The sequence below is a fragment of the Mastigoproctus giganteus genome, chromosome 8, assembly GCF_048544385.1.
Source record: "Mastigoproctus giganteus isolate SK-2022 chromosome 8, ASM4854438v1, whole genome shotgun sequence".
NCBI classification, from domain to species: domain Eukaryota; kingdom Metazoa; phylum Arthropoda; class Arachnida; order Uropygi; family Thelyphonidae; genus Mastigoproctus; species Mastigoproctus giganteus.
Window position 1 is genome coordinate 154,153,672 of NC_143582.1, and position 24,593 is coordinate 154,178,264.

The window sequence follows — 24,593 nt, forward strand, 5'->3', positions numbered from 1 at the left end:
CAACCCTCACATAAGTCGGGGAGTTCCTGTATATACAGGGTGTCTCAAAAATATTGGTACAAATGTTTAGGGGAGGTAAGTAACATCTAAAGGAATGTGAATCGCATGGGAACCCATAACCGGAAATGTCACCGTAAGTCAGTACACGGCGCTGTTCATCAGTTCGCAAGAGGGAAAATTTCTGGTTTACTCATTCACAAGCAGTAGTCGCCGCACGAAGAGCATGCATCGATATATGAACTGCGAGCTGGCAGACATGCACCTAATGTATGGATTAGCAGAGGGAAATGGACGAGCCGCTCAACGAATTTATGGAGAACGCTTCCCAGACAGACATGTACCAGACCACCGTTTGTTTGCGCATGTGCATCAAAATTTGTGCGATTATGGGTCATTTAAAGGTAACAGGAGTAGCGTAGGCAGACCATGTTCGACGCAAACTCCCGCCATGAAAGAGAGTGTGTTGAATGCCATCCAGAATAATCCTACTACCAGCACATGTGCCTTTGCCTCTGCCTTAGGAGTGTCTCGTTGCAGTGTAGAGCGTGTCTGGCACGACGATTCCTCACACCCCTTTCATCTCCAAAGGGTTCAGTTACTGCTCCCCCAAGATCATCCTGCACGTGTGGCTTTTGCGCACTGGTTTCTCCAAGAAAGTGTTCAACAAGACTTGAATTTTCCAGCCTATGTTTTGTTGACGGATGAGGCTTATTTCACTCGGGAAGGCTCATTCAATCAGCACAATGCTCATGTGTGGGCTCACGACAACCCATACGGTGTGCGCCCCCATGCGGCACAACATCGCTTCGCAATAAATGTGTGGGCAGGTATGGTCGGTGACTGCTTAGTCGACCCATACCTGTTACCATCCTGCATGAACTCTGCTAAATATCGGATCTTTCTTGAACAAGTTCTACCAGGGTTATCTGATGTTCCAGCAAATGTGAGACGTTTCTGCTCATTATGGAAGGTGTGTTCGTGACCATTTGAACAGGCGTTTTTGGCATCGATGGATTGGCCGTGGTGCACCCGTTGCCTGGCCCCCATGCTCACCTGATTTATCGAGCCTTGATTTCTTTCTGTGGGGGCCCTCAAATCTATCGTGTATGAATCGCCTGTGGAGACGGAAATGGATCTCGTGGCAGGACTCGTCTGCGCTGCTGCTGCTACTGTCAAAGAAACTCCAGGTGTGTTCGACCGTGTCCACCAATCCATGCTGCATCTCATGGTGGAACCTTCGAGCATCTGTTGTAACATCATGAAATGCATCCATCTCGTACTCCACTGTTAATATTATGTCAAATAAATGTTTGCCACTAATTACTGTCTTGTGTCATTTCTGCTTGTTGTGCCTCTGCTACTACTTTCCCACGACATTTCCAGTTATGGGTTCCTATGCGATTCACATTCCTTTAGATGTTATCTACCTCCCCTAAAAGTTTGTACCAATATTTTTGAGACACCCTGTATATATTTTTGTGGAAACCTACACATCTTTTCCTCCATAAAACCTTCAGGCTGTGCTAAATATCTAAATTTTTGAATTCCCAAACTATTGGTGAAATACGAGGGGGGTGGGAATTTTCCTTCTATCTACCTTCTCTTCCATTCACTTATTTAACCAACCCCCCACTGTGCTTTGAAATACTACAATGGAAAGTGCCAGAGTCTTATAAATACGGCCTCGGCACATGTTCACTTGCCCTTTGAAGACAGTACAAGCAAAAAGCCCTCATCAAGCTTTGGGTAGTTATCTTCCTTCATACCCTAGTATTAGTCATGCAAGAATTTAAGGTCAAATCACTCTTTTGTCCTGTCACAAGGTTCATCTGTCGGAAATTTTGTAACATACTTTAGGCAGGTTTTTCCAAATACTAATTCTATCTATTTTAATTAATTAATTTCATTCTATAATTGAGTTATTCAAAGACAAAATGCACAAGGCATAATTCTATATGGGTTTAAATTAACTATATAATATCAGTGTAGATACACCATAGTTAACCCATAAAATTAAACTACGTACGTAGTGCAAATGCATCGTTTTAATTATATCTCATATTGTGGCTACCTTCACAACAAGATACAGGTATTGCACAACTTTGAATAAATAATGCTTCTCCAATAGAGAAGACTACTGTTACTTATTCTCAGTGGGCACCACCATCCAGATGGCACAATTTCAAGGCTTGTTGGCCTATCATCGGTGGGTGGGCAGGTACCCTAGTAATGCAAACATGCCATCCCAGTTGCGAAGTTAATTCAACAATACGAGAGATGCCAAATTAGTGCATTTAGTCTTTGAATACATTATCATTTTCAGAAAATGATGCTTTTCACCATTTGGTACCTCTCATATTGTGGAATTAACTTCGCAACTGTGATGACGTTTGCATCACTAGGGTACCTGCCTGCCCACCCACCGATAATAGGCCAACAAGCCTTGAAATGGTGCTGTTGGGGTGGTGCCCATGTTTTTTTTTTATAAGATTTAGAAATGTGATGAGTTTCAGCTACGTTTGTGCCTCACATCCTCAGTGAGCATTACATAGTGGTGAGTTCTCATATGTCATACCTTTGTCAAGGTTCAGCTGCTGATCCACACTGTCTATTCCATCATTATTACAATCACATGCCTTTGTTCCCAGTCATATCACACACTCATAATGAATCATGGGTGTATGGCTATTACCTGGAAACAAACATCCAATCTCTTAATACAGAACTTTTTTTTTTTCATGGTATCCCATCTTACCCCCCCCCACCCAAATTACTATCTCTTTGATCAAATGTGAAGATCATGGTTATTATATTTTTTGACCCACATGATATTGTTAAGTATAAATTTTTCTCATGTGGTGAAACAGTGAATATGGGACAGTTCAGAAAAAACAGTCGAAAAGTTAGCATCTTGGAACTGGTGCTTGTATCGTTATGATGAGATAAGCAGCTAACTTTTAATTTTCAAAAAGCTGGATATCAAGCAGGAGATTTTCTGAAAAAAGTGGGAGTTTTTTTTTTTTTTACAGTCCATGATGCACTAGAAATTAAATTTCACTAGCAAAATACACATTTTATATTAAAAAGCAGTTTCATGATTGTTTATCAGCAAAGCATGCTTTTAAACAATAGCTTACTTAAAATTTTTCTGCCTGTGGATTTCTGTTTGGATATTTTATAAGACATAAACTGATTTTGATTGTTTCAAGAAAGATACTGTTGTAGAAACATTTCTCCAGTAATGTTGTGTCAAGATTTTGTTGTGTCTAGGCTTAGATATCAGGAGAATTTCCATAGCTTCAGCAGAACTAGATTTGAACTTGGTTTTTTGTTTTCTAACCAGGCTGAATATACTCTCACACTCAGAATTACTATAAAGAATTGTTAATGTGCCAGGCATGATGATAATTTGTTATATTTCACGCTTCCTTGTGCATTTGTCAGTTCTCCAAATATCAATATACATCAATTCTTTCTTAATAGCATCTAGTAGGTTCTCATACTGACAATGTTTGTTTGTTTGTTATTTGGTTTTTAGGAGCATTAGCAACTAAGGCCATATTGCTCCGGGATATGCAGTGGTCATTCCTTGACCTTTCCGCATCCTCCGTATTTGGTGGTGACGGGCTCGAACCCCGGTCTAATCAAGAAGCGTGTTTATCTTTAACAGCAATAAGAAGTACTAGAAACATAGCACAAAAGATTTCAAATTTGAAAATGATGCACTGCCAATTGTTCTTATAAATGCCGAGTGCTACTTGGCATTTATAAGAACATAATTTTTCAAGGAAAACTTGTGCACCATGCACAGCATAAAAGTACCTCCTCATTGAGCAAAAGAACAGAATTTTCTTCTTATTTTAGCCTCTCCATAACCTTAGCAATATAAATGCCTATGAATAAGTCAGACATATCTATCATTTAGTCTGTTATGGTAATCAATTTCCTCCAAAATAGAAGTGGAAGAAAACCGTAAGTAAAATAAATTTGCACAAGATTCTTCAACACATCTAGGGTTAATGACCTCAATACACAGATGTGACATATGTTGAAACAAAGAACTGTGTTTGGATTTTCAATGACATAACATCTAAAAGAAACAAGCGAAACACTTTGAGTCAGAAGAAGAGAGGAAACAAACAGATGGCACAAGTAAGGATAACTCTGCTAGACTGGATAACATTGCTAGCAATCCTAAACAGTCCAAGCTTGCGTGGCCTTTAAGATTGCTTTTATCAGAAGTTTGCATTTCAAATGTTCTTTTTCTTGAGTTCATCAATTTGTCCTCTTTCAATGTTTTTGGATCATGAATTGAATTTGAATATCAATGCTACTCTGGTGATTGCTTATTGTACTTTTTAATTTAGTAATTCTGAAAAGTGCTTGCTGCTTTTCTCACCACTTCTAACCTCATCTTTAAACACACTTAGCAAAGGTTACCACTATTCTACCAGTCTAGTTACGCAATTAACCAAAGTTAACGAACACAAACACACGCTTCAAAATCTTTTTTACTTCAGTAACATGCATCAGTTGAAATTGTTTAAGACCACCTTTCCTTTTAGCACTACTCTCTAGATAGTAGAGAGTGTCTACTAAGTATTTATCCACCTTCACAGAAGCATGCTAGCACCCTTTTCAGACCAAAAATTAATTATTGAGATGACAAGAACAGCACAAAGTGTTCAATCTCCGGTTGTAACAGTCATGCCACTCCCATTTTTAGGCTTATTATAATATGTAAATTAAGTGTCACAGTTTTTTTTAAGAACTCCCAAATGTTTCAGGTTGTTAAGATGATGTCCAATATTGTGTTCTGTATAGTCGCCTTCCAATGCTGGCACTGAGAGCAAGCTGCTTTTGATATTTTTTTTTTACAGAGTATCTACCAGATAGCATATAGCTTGGAATCACTTTGATTACTGCCATCCATACCAATTGAAAATAACTCATTTCTCAAGGTGGTAGATGACTTTCATCAACCGGTGAAATACCACCACTTTGCTTATTGGAGGCTTGAAGTGGTGAAACCCATGTTTAGTCTCTAGAGCAAAGTTTCCGGCATCCCCCTCTCCCCATACTTCTCCTTCAACCCATGCACGGTACTAAGTACTATAGGTTTTGATACCTTTCGTGTTTGGGGTTTTCATAAAAAAAAAAAAAAAAAAATCACTCTCTTCTTTCTCTATCTGTGCTATTTCACTAACAATGCCTATTGTTTTGTCCTTCCGCATCTGCATTCACTATCTGGAAATATATTTCTGAACAATGCACTGCACAGTCTGCACAACTCAGAAGATGATTATATTATATGACAAGTTTTATAAACATTCAACATGTATGACATCACTGTCACCATGAAATGCAACATCTATTTTTGCATTTCTTTCTATGTACTACATGCTATCGTTATGCTTATTTGTGTGCAAATGTGTGATTACATCACATTTCTCACAGCTCATAAGAAAAAAATCACTTACAAATCACAAATGATTTACCATTTTTGGAATTTACAATACACAGAAAACCTTGTGTATATACTTCTGAAATTTTATATACAGTGGATTCCGGTTATTTGGGCCACCGGTTAATCGGGGCAGCCGTTTATTTGGGACAAATCTTAAAAAACAGAACCCAATCAAGAAAATAGCCAGGGTTTACTTCGCTTAATTGGGACAAAATGCTGTTTAATCGGGGCAGGAGACCGCAGCACTGGAGATTACCCTACGATTGTCTCCGACCATATCACGTAGTTCGGTCGGATTTCTGGAAGTCCCAACCATAAAACAATAAAAACAATTAGCAGTCCTGTTTATTGGGCTTTCAGTTAGTGCAATCTATCATAAACGGATAGTAAACTCGATCTTATTGAATTTGCGGTAATACCGACAGCTGGATTTCTGTGGGTTATTATGGCAAAATGTGTTTACACTTCTATGGAATCTTCAATCATATAAAAAAAAAAATTTTCAGAATCTTCTCTTCATTCCTATTTTTAAAGCTTCGTAATTTGTTACTCCGTTCTCACTTGCGCGTGTTATATTACTTGCAATTTGTGTGTGCTGTGTTTTTTGTTATTGATTGCTTATCTTTTTACTGTTTTAAATTTTAACCCCCACCCACAAATGTCAGTGAACAGAAATGTCAACTAGCTTAGTTAGTATGTACATATTACAGTATGTATTAATTATTCCGATTATCACATATATTCTTCCGAATTTCACGTATCATTTAATTGGTAAGGTAATAAAGGGTAAATTTGTGCTCAATATATCTTTACTTTTATAGCCTGTGGATAATATTCCTATTTTCGCTAATTAGAATCGCTGTTTAATATAATTAAAATTCAATTCACAAATGCGATCACAATGACCAGCGCTTACTACACATCGTATAGTGGATGGTACTTTACTATGGTGAGTTCGTCATAACGTGATTTGATTGTACAGTGAACTAATTGTAAAGGGGGGGGGGGTACATTGTATTTTTAATTATTTATGTGAAACTTCGGATAATTGGGGCAGCTGCTTAATCGGGCCAAAATGCACTAGTCCTGATGTGTCCCAAATAACCGGAATCGACTGTATATGTTGAGTTTTCCAATATTAATTCCATTTGTCAAAACCAAAAATTTAGTTAATTAGTAATCTTCACAACTTACTGTGTCATGATCAATTCCTAACAATAAAGATATCCCAATAAAGGAAACTCTTCAGCAATACTAGTATATTAACCCATATCCATAGAGTTTCTCTATGTTGCTCTAAGTAACCAACATATACAGGGAAAGTCATATTATGTATATATATAACAATCCATAATTCATGAATCTGATAATAAATTTCAATACTTTTTTTTACTGAATAGCTGAATTGTGTGTGTTTGGCTTTTATTTAAAAGGGAATAAAAATGCATTTAAGATGTTCAAACTGGCGCGCACCACACACTTTTTTCAACACGTCTACATACAACAGTACACAAGTCAGCTGAAATTCTGCTTGTTTCCTACTCTATTGCAAGCCACAGATCCTCCAATGTTTTTGGTTTTTGAGTGTACACCTTATCTTTCAGGTACTCTCACATAAAAAAATCTAAGAGACTAAGGCCTGTAGACCTTGGGGGGTATTCAAAAGCACTCCCCCTGAAACCTATCCACTGTTCATGAAATTTCCTATCTAGACAGTCATGGACAGCAGAATGAAAATGTGGAGGTGCCCCCATCCTGTTGAAAAAATACTATCATATTTGAAAACATACTTCTGATAATGGTGCATAATTCCTTAACTATTTTAACTTTTCCCTATACAGTGCCACCGAATCAATAAGGTCTGTTAATCCCACTAGAGAAGATTCTCACAAAAACTTCTAGCAAATTAACATCTTCCTACAAGGTGACATGAGGATTTTCACTGGCTCAGTAAACACAGCTGTGATGATTCAAATGTCTATTTAGTTTGAATGTAGCTTCAACTTATCATAATACAACTGCATCGTCAAAAAGTGCAGATTCTCCCATTTCTATGACAATACCACTCAAATTGTGTTCTTCAAACTGGATCATCTTGTATTGCATGGTAATCAGGGTCAAGTTTATAACACTTGATTAATTCATTTGCAGTTCTTGCAAATGCTATCTTGCTGACTTTTGTGGGGAATATCCAAATGCATTCGTGCTTTTGGATATCCTTTTCCTCCAACTGCTTGTCTTACTGATATTGTGTACAGTTTCACATTTCTCAAATTTATAATGCATAGGGTTATTGTCAGATGAGCAGGCAGTCCTGTTCTGTTCTGTCTTTCCCATGCATGCTGAACTACTATGACATTTTCAAATTTCCATTACAATTTAAAAATCACATCTCTCTCATCAAAACTCAATTGGGTGTTCTCCTTCCTTTTTTTTATGGGTTACAGACAATCTAAAAAAATAAATAATGCAAATTGGTCATCTAATCTGTGAATTAAGGATTGTTAAATTTTGTACATAATTTTGACTCACTCTGTATATTAATAGGTAATGCCTGTAGTCTGGCTGGATTTCAACAGTCTACAATCGTAAGGTAAGATTATATTAATATTAATATTAAGTTTACAACTGTTTTAATATTCTAAACCAATTTCTGACTTGTAATGTTTCTTAGTTGTTTTCTAATTCTCACTAACAAGTTTAGATCCATGAGGGCCCGCAGCTTGAACAATGATTAATTTGCTAAGTGAGATTAGCAGTTATTAATTCCATTAAATTAAGCAGAAAAAACAAATAAATTATCACATTGACTTAAGTTCATCCAAGGTAAAAATTGTTTCTTTTGTTTAGGATTTAGGATTAACACACTGTCTTATGAACATTTCTAGTTTTATCTTGTTTACAATTAATTCTTTCTAGATTATTGCAGACCTGAAGACAAGATGTATTACTATCTGGAAATATAGCCCTCTAGTCATTAAAAATAAGTAATGAGGTTTTCTCCCTCAATAAAAATTCTTAATCTATTTTCACATGATATAAGAATGTTTTTTATTATTTTATTTTAATCTTTATGTGATGGATTCCCCACCCACAAGCAATTTTTGTAAAAAAAAAATTATCCTATACTTACATGGAACATAAATGAAATTTTTGTTTACAATTTTTTAAGGCTGATTCTACATAAACTTTGCTTCCTTGTATCATTTTGCCAATACTTAACAACAAAATAAAATAAGGGGAGGAAAACTCACCTATACGTACATGCTCTTGCATTTTGTCAGCTGGAATTTTTTCGCCAGTAATTGGAGAAATCAGATATTGTTCTGAAGTAGGCTGGGTTGTTTTTGTGGGAACTAGTAAAAAAAAAAAAAAAAAAGAAGAAGCAAATGAGAAACATGTCTGGTTGTATTAAACAAAAAAAAAAAGCTAGCATCTAAGATATGCTTCTAAAATCTTGTAATTTTAAATAAAGGTTGATTTTGTGGGAACTAGTAAAAAAAAAAAAAAAAAAAAAGAAGAAGCAAATGAGAAACATGTCTGGTTGTATTAAACAAAAAAAAAAAGCTAGCATCTAAGATATGCTTCTAAAATCTTGTAATTTTAAATAAAGGTTATAATGAAACTGAAAAAATTATCAAATTATCTTATAAGTCAAAATAAAATTACTGATTTTCTTTTTTAGTTTTTAAACTTGTCTTTGTGTGCAGGATGGCCATAGTCAGGGATCATGTGTGTGTGCGTGTGTGTGTGTGTACACACACATACACACACACACCCCCTAAAATATCATGGAAAATGGAGTGAAAAGGCTGCTTCTTAGCAATTATATGCAGGCAGTTGCAAAAGGCAACATATGATTATTTTTGGGCTGTATGATAGCCTTAACCCTACTGGGAATACTTAATAACAACTTCCAGTTGGTGCTGGCCTAAATTCACCTTCATCCTCTTACAAAGCAGCTGCCATAGCCAGAAAAAGGACATTTTCTCTGCAGCCTAATCTGGCACTTAAGTTATCCAGCAATAGGGTGACCATATTTTTTTTAGAGAAACTAGGACATTCCATTTTTAAAAAGAGGACAAAACTAGGACATTTTAAACTTTTTTTATTAACAAAAAATTATGAATGTTATATGATTTATTGATAAAATAGAAATTTCTTCTGATAAAATAAAACAGACATTCTTTTAAAAATACACTTAATACTTTTAAAAAATTAATATTTTCTAAGATTTTCGGCTGTTTAGTTATTTGATCTTAAAATTCTTGGCATTTCTTTTTCATATTATGTATAGTAAACAATAAGCCTTTATTTACTTCAAACTGTAACAGGTTTCTTCCCTTTTGGTCATTGAATGTTCATCAATGAAGACCGAATATAGAAGGAATAAATACTATAATTTTTAATAATTCAGAACTTAATTCTAAAGTTTGACAAAACAACACATTCCTTATGCAGTAGTTCATCAATTTCTTATTTTTTCCATGAATTTTATACCACGAAATTAATGAACAGCCTTGAAGAATATATAGGGTGACTATATATTTTTTATGAAAACTAGGATAGCAGAGGAAGAAATTAATTTTAGGAAGAATACAAAAATAGGACTACAAATTTTTTTTTTTGCAAAAGATGAAAAACAGAAAATAGTGGCAAAATAAAATACATCTTGTTGACATAAAAATTAAATAGGTATTCTTTTAAAAAAAACATTTAATAATTCATTGAAATTAATATTTACTTGAAGATAAAATTTCTGCTAAAACTTTTGGTTCATTAATTATGTGGTTGTGAAATTCTTCACATGTCATATATATTATATATATTATAGTAATATATATAATATATATTATAGTATATATAGTAAATAATATTCCTTTAACAGCTTAAATTTTTAATTGGTTGTAATTTTGAAGTTAATTCAGAAGTTTTACATTGTTTAAAAAACATCACCCATTTCTCATTTGCAGCTAATGTATTCCATTTCTCATTTTCTTGTTGTGTTTCCAAGAATAACTTTAAATTATGCCATTGATCAAACAGTTTTACATCATCGACTGTGACTCCCTTCTCACAAAGATATTCTAAGCAGGAATGAACATTGTCCCAAGAAGGAATTTCTGCCAAATTGATCCATATCTAAGATTTGAAACTCATATGGTTTTAACTATGATTCAATATATTTTAAAGTACGGCCATACAAATTATCGATTTGAACTTTAAACTGTGTGACTTCATTTTCCTTACCCTTTTCTGTTGCAATTTTTAGTATTGAGCACACTTTTAATGGAAGAAATTTATTGGTTTTCCTCTCCTTGAGCAAATGAAAAACAGTCTTAAGGATTTTTCGCACTTCAATTATTGAAATACAGTCTCTTTCAATACGTTTTATATTTTCTTGAAAGACTGACATGAATGAATGAGCAAATGAAAGGTATGCCTCATTCATATCATCTTCAAAAAATGTTTGCAATATTGCTGGTGAATCTTTCAGCGACAGAAAATAGGATTTAAACCCTTCATAAAGTTCTAAAATGCGATTTATGGCTGGAAAGAGAGATAACCATCGCGTTTTGGTATAGTATAAAGGTTGCTTATACTCTGTCTCTACAAAATTGCAAAAGTCCTTTAGTGATTCTTTTCTTTTTTGCTGCAATAGTGCATACTGTGGCACTTTTCTGTTATAGCCACCGTAACTTCTGCGCTATCTATTGGCGGTCGCATAAGCTATAACGCTCTGCATTGACATAGATATGACAGCATGTGTGGTCTGTGATATTTAATGAAAATCCAACGATAGCGCAATCACGGTGGATATAACAGAAAAGTACCCGTACTGTATGTACCATAATTTGTTTGGGTCACATTCTTATAGGTGATGCTTAAATGAATACAGAGGGTGTAAAAATTTAAAGTGAATGTAAATCTCGAGTTGTAAATAGAAAAACTAGGACAAACGAGGACAAATTTTAAAAACCCGTGAGGACATCCGAGGACAGCTTAAAAAAGAGGACATGTCCTTGGAAACCCGGACGTATATGGTCACCCTATCCAGCAAGTATTCAAATGAGTTCTGTACAAGCTCTGAGCTAGCCAGCTCAATGTTTCAAAATCACTATATAGAAACCAATCTCATATGACTCACACCGTATGACATGGAGTATCATTCTGCTGATAATGACAGGACTTATCTCTTTAGTAAAACACTTAATACACTGCCACAATGTATATCATAACTGTCCAAAATGCCTAAGTAGGCCATGGACGTCATTGGTTTGAGCACTACCACAAACAGACCAAATCTGAACCAGATGAAACAGTCCCACACCAGCACGCCACTTCCATAAAACTTCATGGTTGGTATGATACACTACAATATGAAGTACTTTCTGGGCAATATCCACATCCAACATAATGAAATACTATGAAGTAAGATTTGTCACACCATAGCATCTTCTGCCATTTCTTAACATTCATGGACTTTAAAACAGTCTGTGAATGTCAAGAATGATAGCACTCCAAATGCAGTGTTGCAATGGTGGCTATGATATTGGATTATGAGTAGCTGCCCTACTAGTGAACCTAAGGCTATGTGGCCCCTTTAAGATGGTTGATGACTAACAGGATGTTCCTGTGGGATCTTGGACCTGCTCAATAATATATTTTGCAGAAATATATATATGCACTGGTGTTCAAAGAAAGTGCATCAATTTGCTTCAGTTTATCATTTTTAATGAAAAAAAAAAAGAAAAATTCACCAGGTGCAAACTAATATTTAGTTGAACTGCCTCTGAAAACAAGATCAATATCTGAAGATAATCAACTGATAGTTCATGGTTCCAAATGCGAACTATGGCTTCCTGAAGTTCATGAAGGGTCTTTGGTTTCTTTCTGGCCACTGCAGATTCCACACAATGCCAACAGTTCTCTATAGGATTCAGGTCTGGGCTGTTTCCTGGCCAGATAAGGGTTGTAATGGAACGTTCTTCCAACCATTTTTTTCACCTGTAACAAATGTAAACACATTCCTGTTGAACCTCTAATGCAGAAATGAAGCTAAAGTAACTACAGAAGTGCCTACTTACACTTTAGCCGACCGGGCTAGCCAGGTGGGTAAAGTGCCTGCCTGGCAACCCAAAGGTCGCGGGTTCGAATCCCGCCTCGGGCTTGGATCAAAGTACTGCAAAAACCTTGGGAGGTGCACTATGGCCACAGAAGCCGATGCGCCAACAACTACCAAAAAAAAAAAAAAAAAAACTTACACTTTTCGCCCAATGAGGAGCAGAGTTGTCATGAAAGATGCAGTTACTTGATAGGTTGAAATGGTCTCTAACAGTTGGCAATAATTTGCCTTCCAATACAGCCAGATATTCATTGGCATTTACGGAACCTTTTATAAGCTGCAGGTGACCTACTCCACATTACGAAATGCAACCCCATACCATTTGGCTGGTAGGGAATTTCACTGTATGTAGACACCATACAGTCTGGATGTTATTCTTCACTTGTACGGCAAATTGTTTGTCTCCCATCAGAGCCATGTAGATTGAATTTCTTCTCATTCGAGAAAATAATTGACTTCCACTGCTCGGGGGCCCATTTGACATGCTCCTTACATCAAATTAATCGGGCCTTTTTTCATTTTTTGTGTGAGGAGGGGCTTCTTCTGACTGTTACTGCACTTGCTAGCACTCCTGTATGTTCTTCCCAATTCCCTTTTCTGCTCAGACGAAGAAGCGTTACAGTTTTTAAGGCACTTCAAAACACTGTCCTGTTTTGGCAAAGAGACTCGTTTGGATCCAGTTACTTTTTTCCTATCAGAAGAACCAGTATTCTTGAGTTTGGAAGGAAATCTACTCACTGCTGACTGGTTACAAGACACTTTATAAGCAATATGATGGGAAGAACATCCTTCCTCACGTAAAGCAACAATAGCACTTTTTTTTTGTGGCGTCAACTGCACGTAACTCGCCATTCAGACGCAAGCAATGACTGCAACTCTTGCAGAGCGTGCTTATATAGCTGAAAGTAACAGCTGATGCAATATTATGTCACCACCCACGCGTGTCAATCTTATCTGACGCAATCTGTAAGAAATAATGCCATATATTTACGTTATTCGGACGACAATTAGAATTTTAAGAGGTGATGCCCTTTCTTTGAACACCAGTGTGTGTATATAAATAAATAAATATATATATATATATATAAAGTAGAACCCGGATAAGAAATTCGCACATAAGAAGTTTTCCCCTGTACTAAGTTTGGTTTCTTAAGTCCCAATTTAAATTCTGTATATTGTAATATATTATTTTCCCACATAAGAAGTTTCATGAGTAAAACGTTCTTCTGCATAAAAAGTTTGTGATAAAGAATATACACTGTATTATTATAATGACGTTTTCCCACTTAATACGTTTTTTAAATACAGAAATTATTTTTTTTAATATTAAAAAATATTAAACAATATAAACATCTGATAATCGAATAAGTTAGTGCCAAGCATCATTTTAGTTCATAGTAAACCACAAAAGTGGCATCATTTTTGTTATATCTCATATTGTAAATGCCTTCACAACGAGTTGCCCTGATATTGCACTACATCCAATAAACAATGCTTTGCCAATGGAGAAAACAAATGTTACTTATTCTCGGCAGATACCACCACCATCTAGGGGTGACAGTATCTGCCGAGAATCCAAAAATAAGTAACATTTGTCTTTTCCATTGGCGAAGCGTTGCTTATTGGATGTAGTGCAATATCAGGGCAATTCGTGAAGGCACTCACAATATGAGATATATTTCATCTATTTTGGTGGTTTACTACGAACTAAAATGATGCTTGGCACTAACTTGTTCAATTAGTGAATTTTCCATAGTCTGAGGCTTTCAGCGCTAAAATATTTTTAGTAGAAAAATTTCGATATAATGGAAGTGACATATTGCAATTGTTTTCATTGATATCCATAATTGGATATGTAGACCATGTTAAGCATTAAGTTCTGATGGTTGTGAACAGTTTAGAATTACTTAGTGGATTGTTGCTGTGTTGTTGTTCGGTTTAACGACACAAGGGCTACTAAGGCCAAATTGTGTCTCTTCAGCGTTAATTGACATTGTTGCTGTGTCTTATTATAATTGTGACCTTTTAAGGTCACAATTATTATAACAATTAAGGTATGTTGAAATTCTAAAGGAGCTCATCCTTATAACTTAGTAATGAGTTTAATGAAAAGAATGTTAAGCAATTAGAAATCCTCAATTTGAAAATGTAATCCATAGGCAGAGCAAAATATTTATAAATTCTGAAATAGTACTTAAAAGTCATCTTTAACTTATGTATGTATATCTTTTCATTTTTATTTGTGTAGTTAATATTTCATACCCTTAGATCATTTTCCCTTCTAAGAAGTCTAAACCTCCAGTCCATTGAAAAACTTCTTATCCGGGTTCTACTGTATAATATATATAATGTTAAATAAAGAAGTGGTAAAGAGAATGAAATATATAAAGGATTATAGCTCTATATTACTACATTAATAGTCGAAAGAACCCAGCAACTATAAGGAATGTAGATAACAACAATATAGACTATGAGTATGGGGTAAAGTATAGTCTAAGAAACCATCTGTCAAACCCATAGTAAAAATGCATTAAAGTAAATATTGTGAAATAAGTTATGTGAAAGTACTTATTGTTGCAATTACGACAATTTTGGAGTTTTCTTCAGGAGTCAAGCTGCCAAAACCAAGGGAAATGCAACAACAAAGCAAGGCCTCTGATTAGAACATGAGATATACTCAGTACATGGTAAATTACGGAGTTTAAGAAATTATATAATAGCTGACACATACAATGGTGTGCAAAACTTAAAGACCAGTCAGGTTTTCACCTGTAGCTTCTCATAGGATTGGCCTGGATATGGGAAAAGCATACCAAAGGAACCTCATGCGGTACAGAAATGAAGGACACAACATGACACAACAATGAAAACAAAATGGTACAGAGGGACTTTATTCAAAAATGGCAACATAGCACTGGCTGCCATGATACAGATGCATCACTGCCAAAGATGGAATAAAGGGAAGAGGTGGTCCTCAGTAGGAGATATGGCCACCCCTAATGTTGATGCAGGCTTTGCACTGCCTGTCCATACTTAGAACAATGTTGTTGATAAGTCCTTGCGGTAACATCGTCTATTCCTCTTTCAGTGCCATCTTCAGCTGGTAAACATTTTCTGGTGGATGTAGACATGCCACTAGGCATCTCCCCAGAGCATCCCATATGTGTTCGATGGGATTTAGATTGGGGGAACGGGCAGGCCAATCATACAATGTCTTCACTTTCCAAAGGCATATCAACAGCTGCAGTGCGATGGGGTGTGGTGTTATCATCCATAAACATAAACTTGGGGCCAATGGCATCTCAGAACAGACACACATGGGGAAGGATTACCTGAGTAAAGTAGTGTGCACCGGTTACAGTACCGCCTTCCAGTATCTGGAGTTGTGTACATCCATCCAAGATAACACCTCCCCAGACGAGAACACCTCGACTGCCATATCGATCCTTTTCAGTGATGTTTGCAGGGTGATACAGTATGCCAACCTCTCGCCAGATTAGCTGACGTCCAGAATTGCTGCTGAGACTGAATCTACTCTCATCAGTAAAGAGTACCTTACCCCACTGCACTGCTGTTCAGTCCTTGTGTTCGATGCACCACTGTAAACAGTGTCTCTGATGGGCAGGTTTTAAAGGGACACAGCATACTGGCCATGGGGAAAGCAAACAATCCATCTTTGTGGAGTCGCTTGGCCACAGTAAACCACAATATCCTGTATCCTGTGCAGCTGGTTTGCAATGGATCCCATTGTCTGGTGTCAGTCTCTCTTGGCCGGTAGGAGTATAGAACAGTGGTCATTGGGCATTGTTTTTCGTGGAAGACCACCACTGGTCCTTCGAACAGCTGTACCTGTCATTCTGAAGGCTGACCATGCACGTGATACGATGCTATGGGCGATACTGAACTCTGCAGCCACATTCCTTGCACTTCAACCTTCCTCGAGCTTCCCAATTATTCGACCCCAGGTAAAGTCATCCAGATGTTGTCTACTGGCCATTTCGTTGTCTGTAGCACTGTATGAAACCAATCGAACATCTGTAACAATCATGCTCACCATTCGTTTTTGCACATAACTGCTGCTTTTATCTGTTTATGTGAGCCCTCTCATCATGATTCAAATTTTTGCACGTGCGCCAGCTTTCTACTGAACGGCCACAGTTATGCAAATTGCCACAGGCTGTTTCATTTGATTTTGTGGTTGTAACCTTTAGAAATAGTGTTGGCTCTTAAGTTTTGTACACCAGCGTATCTCATGGCTGACCCTATAGAGGAGGAGATAAAAAGTAACAACCAGCGTAAAGAGGAAAAGTATAAGGAAATAAATTCCGAAGCAAGAATGAATTGAAATTAACTAAATTTTGAAGAAAGAACGTAACAAAATTAAAATAAATCAGTGGGCCAAAGTGGTACTTACTATCGTGCTGTGCCGATGCTGGAATGTGAGGTGTAAGCTAACATGATGCGCAGGCGAATCGGAAAGAGAGAATTTCCAGCTATTATGACAGAGTATATATGTAGATGTGAAGCAACCTCATGTGCAGGAAAATGGAAAGAATAAAAGTAGAATTATGATTGGGTGGGAATGAATTAAACGCATGTAGCATACATGCCAGGAAAGCATAGAAAATTGACAGGAAAAGTAGCGTGATATAGATGCTGAACTTGGTAAGACAAAAATGGCAAATATAGTAGAAAAATAGCATCTTGATTGCTTTCAAAAATCTAATTGCACACAAGAATGAAGGCAATATAGAGTATAAGGACAGTAAATAGATATATGAGGAAGAGTGACAAAGGTAGTTCTCAAGCAGTTCGGGGTTGCGATTACCATTCCTATAGTAGGACCCTGAACGAAGTTCTGGGAATATGTTGCACGTATTTAAGTCAGTTGTGTTAAAATGGTAGCAATACCATATAAACATATACCATTAAGGCAAAAACCTTTAATATGTAAAGAGTTAAAATTAAATATATATAAAAATATAAAGGGAAAATTAAGAAATATAGATACCCCAGTAAGTTAGCCAATCAGTGGGCACAAGTTTTTCAGACTGAGACACCAAAGAGGCTAAGGGCTATATACTGTACATATCTACACAGCCTGATAGGTGAGGATGACTACTTCATAATATACTTTTCATATCTATAGAGTGGCTGATTAATTTTTTGTAAAATAAAATCTGGAGAGCTTTATTGAAATGAAAGTGGAGGTAGGCTGCTGGAAACTTGTTATCCAGTAGTTTGTTGTAGAGACATTTTATATTACGGGTGACAAGGTAGTGGCTGCTATATATAGTTGTCATTCTAATACACTCTGAGAGATTGATGTTGGCATGAATTTTCTTTGCAATATTGGAGTGCCAGTGTATGAAGTTGACTACTTTGAAGTTGAAGGCATTACATTTATTGTAGATATTTGTAGTAGTTTGGGAGTTATGGAGGTCAATATCTAAGTCTAGATAATATGCAGAAAGATTATTGCTATTCGTTTTTTCCAGTGTGAGCTCTGGTGGATAGATGTGGGCAAAGTCTTGCAGGAAATTATTGCAGTTGTATCAATGTATCTGAACATGCATAAATCTGCAGGTAAAGAGGTTTCTGAAGAGTACAGGTAAAGGTTAGCTAGTATACAGCTAGCTGGGGTACCTTTAGTTTGTAGATAGACAGTAGTGCCATAAATGATGCAATTTTTTTGATAAACCTGCCTTAAGATGATTTTTTATTGGCAGAAGAATACTAAATGTCATAATTTACAAAAAGTGGTGTTTCTAAGTTATAAGCCTCTAAATAAAAATGAAGGCTCACTATCTTATAGCTTAATATTAATGCACTGCATGGATAATAATAATAAAAAAAGGAATTTATCATATAAAATTTATAGCTAAACAAAGAGTATGGGTTACACATACCAAGCTAATGAGTTACCAATTTTTTTTTTTTTTTAGACTGATTCTCAGAGTGAAAAGGGTAGTAAATTGTTTTGTTATTAAGCAGCATGTACAAAACTAGTTCCACCTTATAGGAGGATAAAGATTATATCAAAATGTAAAAATGACAAATTCCTAGCTGGCTAGCAATCATATGTTACACAATATGATTCTAACTATCGGTAAAATCTAGTAAACTTGTAATAACTAATTTAACACTTCCCACTTAATATATATTTAGGTATATACACATCATTATACCTTTAGGATTATAATCTTTGCGAATTACAACTTGATCTGGTTGGGGTGGTAAAGGTGGTGGCTGTGGAGGAGCTTCCTTTGGTGGCTGGGGAGGAGGTGTAGGAGCCCTTGATTTTTGTTTTTCTTCATCATCAGATTCTTCATCCATGTCTTGAAGCTTCAAATTTAATCGAGAATTTAAAGAAGCATATAACAATGGAGCTGTTACAAACAAATAAAATATTTAAAAACTAGAAATTGGTGAAATAATGAGCTTAAACCTGCCTTTAATTTCTTAAAGAATTACAGATTATTCTCTATCAGATGACAATATGATGAGAATAATCTGTAAATTTTTAAGAAATTAAAGGCAGATTACATTCCATGCAGGTTTAAGTTCTCATTATTTTACCAATTTCCAGTTCTTGATATACATGCTGCTAAAAGGATATTTAAAATATTCAGAAAGTAAAAGGAAATTATAAAGAATCTTTGGAATTTTGGATTGCACATGAAGGGTCATTCAAAAGTAGGTTAACCCTGAGTTGGGAAATGCACATGATAGTTGCAACTCAGAGAATTTCATTGATTTCAAGAAAAATGTTTTTTCTTTAATTTAAATATTGGAAATTTCATAAATTTTAGTTAGTTATTAAGCAAACAGGAAATATGCACAATTAAATTTTTACTCTATGCCTGTTTCTCTGTACGAGAGAGAGAGAGAGAGAGAGAGAGAGAGAGAGAGAGAGAGAGAGAGAGAGAGAGAGAGAGAGAGAGAGAGAGAGCAGAAAAAAGCAGACTACTGTGTGTAAACTGAGAACAATTAATTTTGCAGATCTGCCACACTGTCCATTCATTCTTCTGATCAGCACCACAGCAAAAAACATAATATTCAGTACTTCAGTTGCAACATATGGCATATGGATGGCCTATGTGATATGTATAAAAAAAAAATAATAAAATAATAAAATCTGTCAAAAACAGCCAAATATTAAACTGAATGAAAATCCATCCACTGGAAGCTGAGTTATTATATGCCTAAATGGACAGAAAAAAAAAATAATAATCGCAGGATTTCTACTGGTTTGAAATTAATGAAATTTGGGATAGCTCGACAAATATTTCTAAAAGCCAAATATAAAAATTTTATGAAAATCATAAAACATACACATATATGCTAACATGCCTAAAAATGGTGCACACTTTTCACAATAAATTGTTTTTTTTTTTTTTTTTTTTTTTTTGGGGGGGGGGGGGAGTTCAGTGTGTTTCTTTCAGCAAGTTATGTTCTACAAACAAAATTTCCAAGGGAAATTTATCTATGGGAATTTGCATTATAAATAAGGCAAACTGATCTCAAGTCCCATTTTTATAAACCAAAATCACATGACAATGGCTGGGAGGCGTATCACAGTCACAAAGTTCTCTGATTTTAAATTGCATTTTTATGCTTCAATCTATTATAAACCATGCCTACAATTACTCAGAAACACACAGATATGAGATGAGAGCACTTACAAGATTTGAAAGGAAAACATATATATATATAATACATACATACTTCTGAAATGGTTAAGGAGAAGTACAGTAGGTAAATTTAAGATAATATTCCATTCCAAAAATCATTAGCGAGAAATAAATACAATTTTTTTCTAGAAATGTTTGAAATATATAAGTAAATATAACAGAAATTTTATGTTCTAACTATAAAATAAAATAAATAAATGAAGACATAAAATCAAAGTTCTACTGGTTTAAATTTAAATAAATGGTTCTGACCCTTATAGGCTAATACATGTTTTTTTGCTCATTCTGCCCTGATGAGTAGATCTTCATAGATCTACTCAACAGATATTTATAATGGTATATTGGAAAAAATATATTTATGCAGAAGTAGTGTTACCAAAGTTACAATGGGACCCATCAGTGATTTGGAGTTGAACACCCTAATATTCAGGAACCTTGGTCGTAGAACACAACTTTTAAAAGTGGAGTAAACTAAATGCCAATGGCATCCTTACTCTTTCTCAGACAAAGCACACAAGGGAACACTGATGTGTGGAAATTTTCCCTCAGTAAGAGGAGTTAAGTGAACGATGGAATAAGCTTCTACCTGATTTGGGCAAGAAGGCAGTTTGAACCAATTTAAAGGAATGGACAATTATTTAGAATGAATAAGCAAACAAAGAAAGTGCCTCCATCCCTACCATTTTAATGCCCAATGCTATAAAAGCTTTCTTTCTTTCCTGCATCATTTTGCCACTGCTAATATGATAGCGTAATACGAAGCACTGTATTAGGAATCTGTTAGCTTATTATAGTACTATCAATTAATCAAAAATAATATTAATCTTATTAAAATTCATTGTTAATTAAATGGAAATCACGACCCAGACTAGAGATGCGAAGCAAAGATCCCAGACTAGGGAGAGTGCTGTGACTCGGGGGAGAAATGAAGGGGCGATTCTCCAACGTATCACAGTCTCAAAAAATGTGCAAAATGTTTGCCGAACTTTCTAAAACAGGACATGATCTAGCCAAGCCTTTGTGTATCTAATTTCTAGAGTGTCAAGAAATTAGATGCCAACTCGGTGTTCTGATGGGCATCTATGAGAGCATGAGGTGTAGGGTAAATGTCCTTGAAGAAATTAATATGAGGGGCCCATTGAGCTCTCAGCTGCCCAGCTCAACGACAGAGCTCACTCCTGTGCATCAGGCAAAACAGAGGCAATCTCCAAGGCAGGATGCACTGGTCCCAAGGAACTAGTTATTGCTGGTGACTCTATTATCAGGAAGACGGGGAAATAAACAATGCAAGAAGGATAGGTGGAACGGGACCAAGGTATGTCTGCCAGGGGCAAAAGTTCATGACGTTGTAGAGCAGATATCATCTTTCAAGGGCACAAAAGGTGATGTTGTTGTACACATTGGAACTAATGACATTAAGAATAAGAGATCTGCAGATTTACTCAACAAGTACAGGTCAATGATGAAAAAAAAAAAAGTCGCGAGTTAGGGTTGAATGTGAAAATGTCTGCAATTCTCCACAGATGCGATAGGAGGGAGTATATGATGAGAGCTTTGTCGATCAATTCGACCCTGGAGAGATTGTGTAAGGCTCAAGAGGTAGAATTTTTTCAGCCTGGTCTGTGCTTGTTGAAAGGAGAGACTGCTTTTACAGGGATAGGGTACACTTAAATAGAAAGGGTGCAAGAATATTTGCTGATGCTATTGAGGCAGTGTTAGGTGGGTCGGAAAACTGCTAGCTTGGGGGGATACACAGACTAAAAAGTTAACAGTGGCCGCAGGCAGAGGCAAAAGTGATTCTTGCATTGCTTCTATTAGAATGAGCAGCAGCCCAGAAAGCAAGATAATGGAGATTTCCAAGACTGCTGGAAGTCATAATGGAAAAAGTAAATACATGGGAGGGAGTATATGATGAGAGCCTTGTCGATCAATTCGACCCTGGAGAGATTGTGCAAGGCTCAAGAGGTAGAATTTTTTTCAGCCTGGTCTGTGCTTGTTGATAGGAGAAACTGCTTTTACAGGGATAGGGTACACTTAAATAGAAAGGGTGCAAGAATATTTGCTGATGCTATTGAGGCAGTGTTAGGTGGATTGGAAAACTGCTAGCTTGGGGGGATACACAGACTAAAAAGTTAACGGTGGCCGCAGGCAGAGGCAAAAGTGATTCTTGCATTGCTTCTATTAGAATGAGCAGCAGCCCAGAAAGCAAGGTAATGGAGATTTCCAGGACTGCTGGAAGTCATAGTGGAAAAAGTAAATACATGGGCTGCATTAGGGTAACTAAGAGTAGGAACAGGTGAATGTTTATTTGCAGGTACATCAATGCTAGGAGTATAGTTAATAAATTTGATGAGCTTGAAGTGCTAGTCAAGACATCAAAGGCAGATATTGTTGGGATATCAGAGATGTGGTGTCACACAGATATAAGCAGTGCAGAATTGGAATTTGGGGAGCACAATGTGTACAGGAAGGATAGACAGGACAGGAAGGGAAAGGAAAAATGACAGTAGGTGTGTGTTATAGGCCTAATGAACCTGATGAGTATAATGAGCAATTGTGCAGAGAAATAGAGTGGGCAAGTAAATCATAATGTCTTATAACAGGGGATTTTAACTTTCCAGATATTAACTGGAACTTGTGAGTTGGTAACTCGCACACTAGCAAGACTTTTGTGGATTTATTGGATGACTGTATTCTACAGCAACATGTTCGAGAGGCAACCAGAGGGAGGAATACTCTTGATCTGTTTATCAGCAGTGATTATTCATGCATTAAGAATTTGCAGATAAAGGAAACACTGGATGACAGTGATTACAATGTATTAATGTTGGAATTATTTAAGATGTAACTACCATCAAGGCTAAAAGGAAGGGCATTTGCTTTAGTAAAGGTGGCTACAGAAGTCTCAGACAGTTTTTAAATTCTGTACAGCTGGATCAACTGATGATGTTACCAACATTGAATTCTAAATGGGAAGCCTTCAGGGACTTAATTTTGCAGGCTATTAGACTTTTCATTCCAACTAAGAAATACTGTTCAAGGTTTAGGCCTAAAGGGATGTCAGATGAATTAATGAGGCTGGTGGCAGAGAAGAAGACTGTATGGGATGCATATAAAGTATCAGGCGACACAGAAGCCTATGGCAGGTATAAACTAGTCTGTAATCAAGTCACAAAAGGAGGTTAGGCAGGCGAAGACAGATTACGAGAAATCTTTGGCAAAGGATGCAAAGAAAAACAGCAAAGAGTTCTTTACTTATGTAAACTGTAGAAGGAGAGGGATGAATCAGATTGGACCACAACATAGATGGAGTGACTATTGATGATCATGCTCAGGTAGCTCATAAACGGAAGGAGTATTTTCAATCTAAATTCACACGAGGGGTTATTCAATGAGGGCAGTGCCAGAAGTTTATCAAACGCTAACAGGGAGCTAAGTCATTTTCTAATAACTGAGAGCAAAGTGAAGGAGAAATTGTTGAAGTTAAACATAAGGAAGGCACCTGGAGTTAACGGGATCTATCCAGTTGTATTAAAGGAGGCAACAAAGGAAGTAAGCAAACCCTTAGCCATAATTATGAGAGATTCCTTGGACTCAGGGGAGATTCCCATGGACTGGAGGTGTGCAAATGCATCACCAATGCACAAAGGGGGTTCCAAAAGGTGACACAAGTAACTACAGACATGTCAGTTTAACTTGTGTTTCGAGGAAAATAATGGAATCACTGGTTAAAGAAGCATTGCAGAATCATCTAGACAAGACTGCAGTAATAGTTAAGACACAGCATGGGCTTGTCTGTCTGACCAATCTGATTGGATACTACGACATGGTCACAAAGGAACTGGATGCAAAAAATAATTTTGATATCATATACAGTAAACCCCAGCTATTTGCGGTATTTGTATTCACGGTCGCTGATTTAATATAAAATGAAACCAAAAAAATATGAATTTTAAAGCGCCATGAATATTTTCCGCCATAAAAAAGCATGGGCATGGCTAAAATTATCTTTCCTGGACAAAACAGCGCTCAGTGGGTGGGGGGAGGAGAGCAGATACAAAATCGTGGGCATGGAGGTTTCTCGCTAATCCTTGTTCAGCACGTGTTATGGAAGGTTTCGTAGTTTGTGTTTAATTTATATGCTTATAAATTGAATAAATTTATCAATTTATAAATTGATATGCTTACAAAAGTGATAAATCTACCATTTTGTAGTGTAAAACAGACTTTTTCGAGTGTGTTAACGGAAGAAAGTGACTTTATTTGGACAAGTTCTTTCTAACCCATACAAAAATATGGCTACGAA

At 36.2% G+C, this 24,593-nt stretch overlaps 1 protein-coding gene across 1 annotated transcript in view; it reads right to left on the reverse strand.

Annotated features, from left to right (window-relative positions):
• Positions 1–24,593, reverse strand: part of Sf3a1 (splicing factor 3a subunit 1) — a 346,050-nt gene that overhangs the window by 169,580 nt on the left and 151,877 nt on the right. The window contains exons 12-13 of the mRNA XM_090379835.1: positions 18,782–18,938; positions 8,722–8,823 (exon numbers count right to left, since the gene is read on the reverse strand). Coding sequence (XP_090235961.1) covers positions 8,722–8,823; positions 18,782–18,938 — 259 coding nt within the window. The remainder of the gene's footprint in view (positions 1–8,721; positions 8,824–18,781; positions 18,939–24,593) is intronic.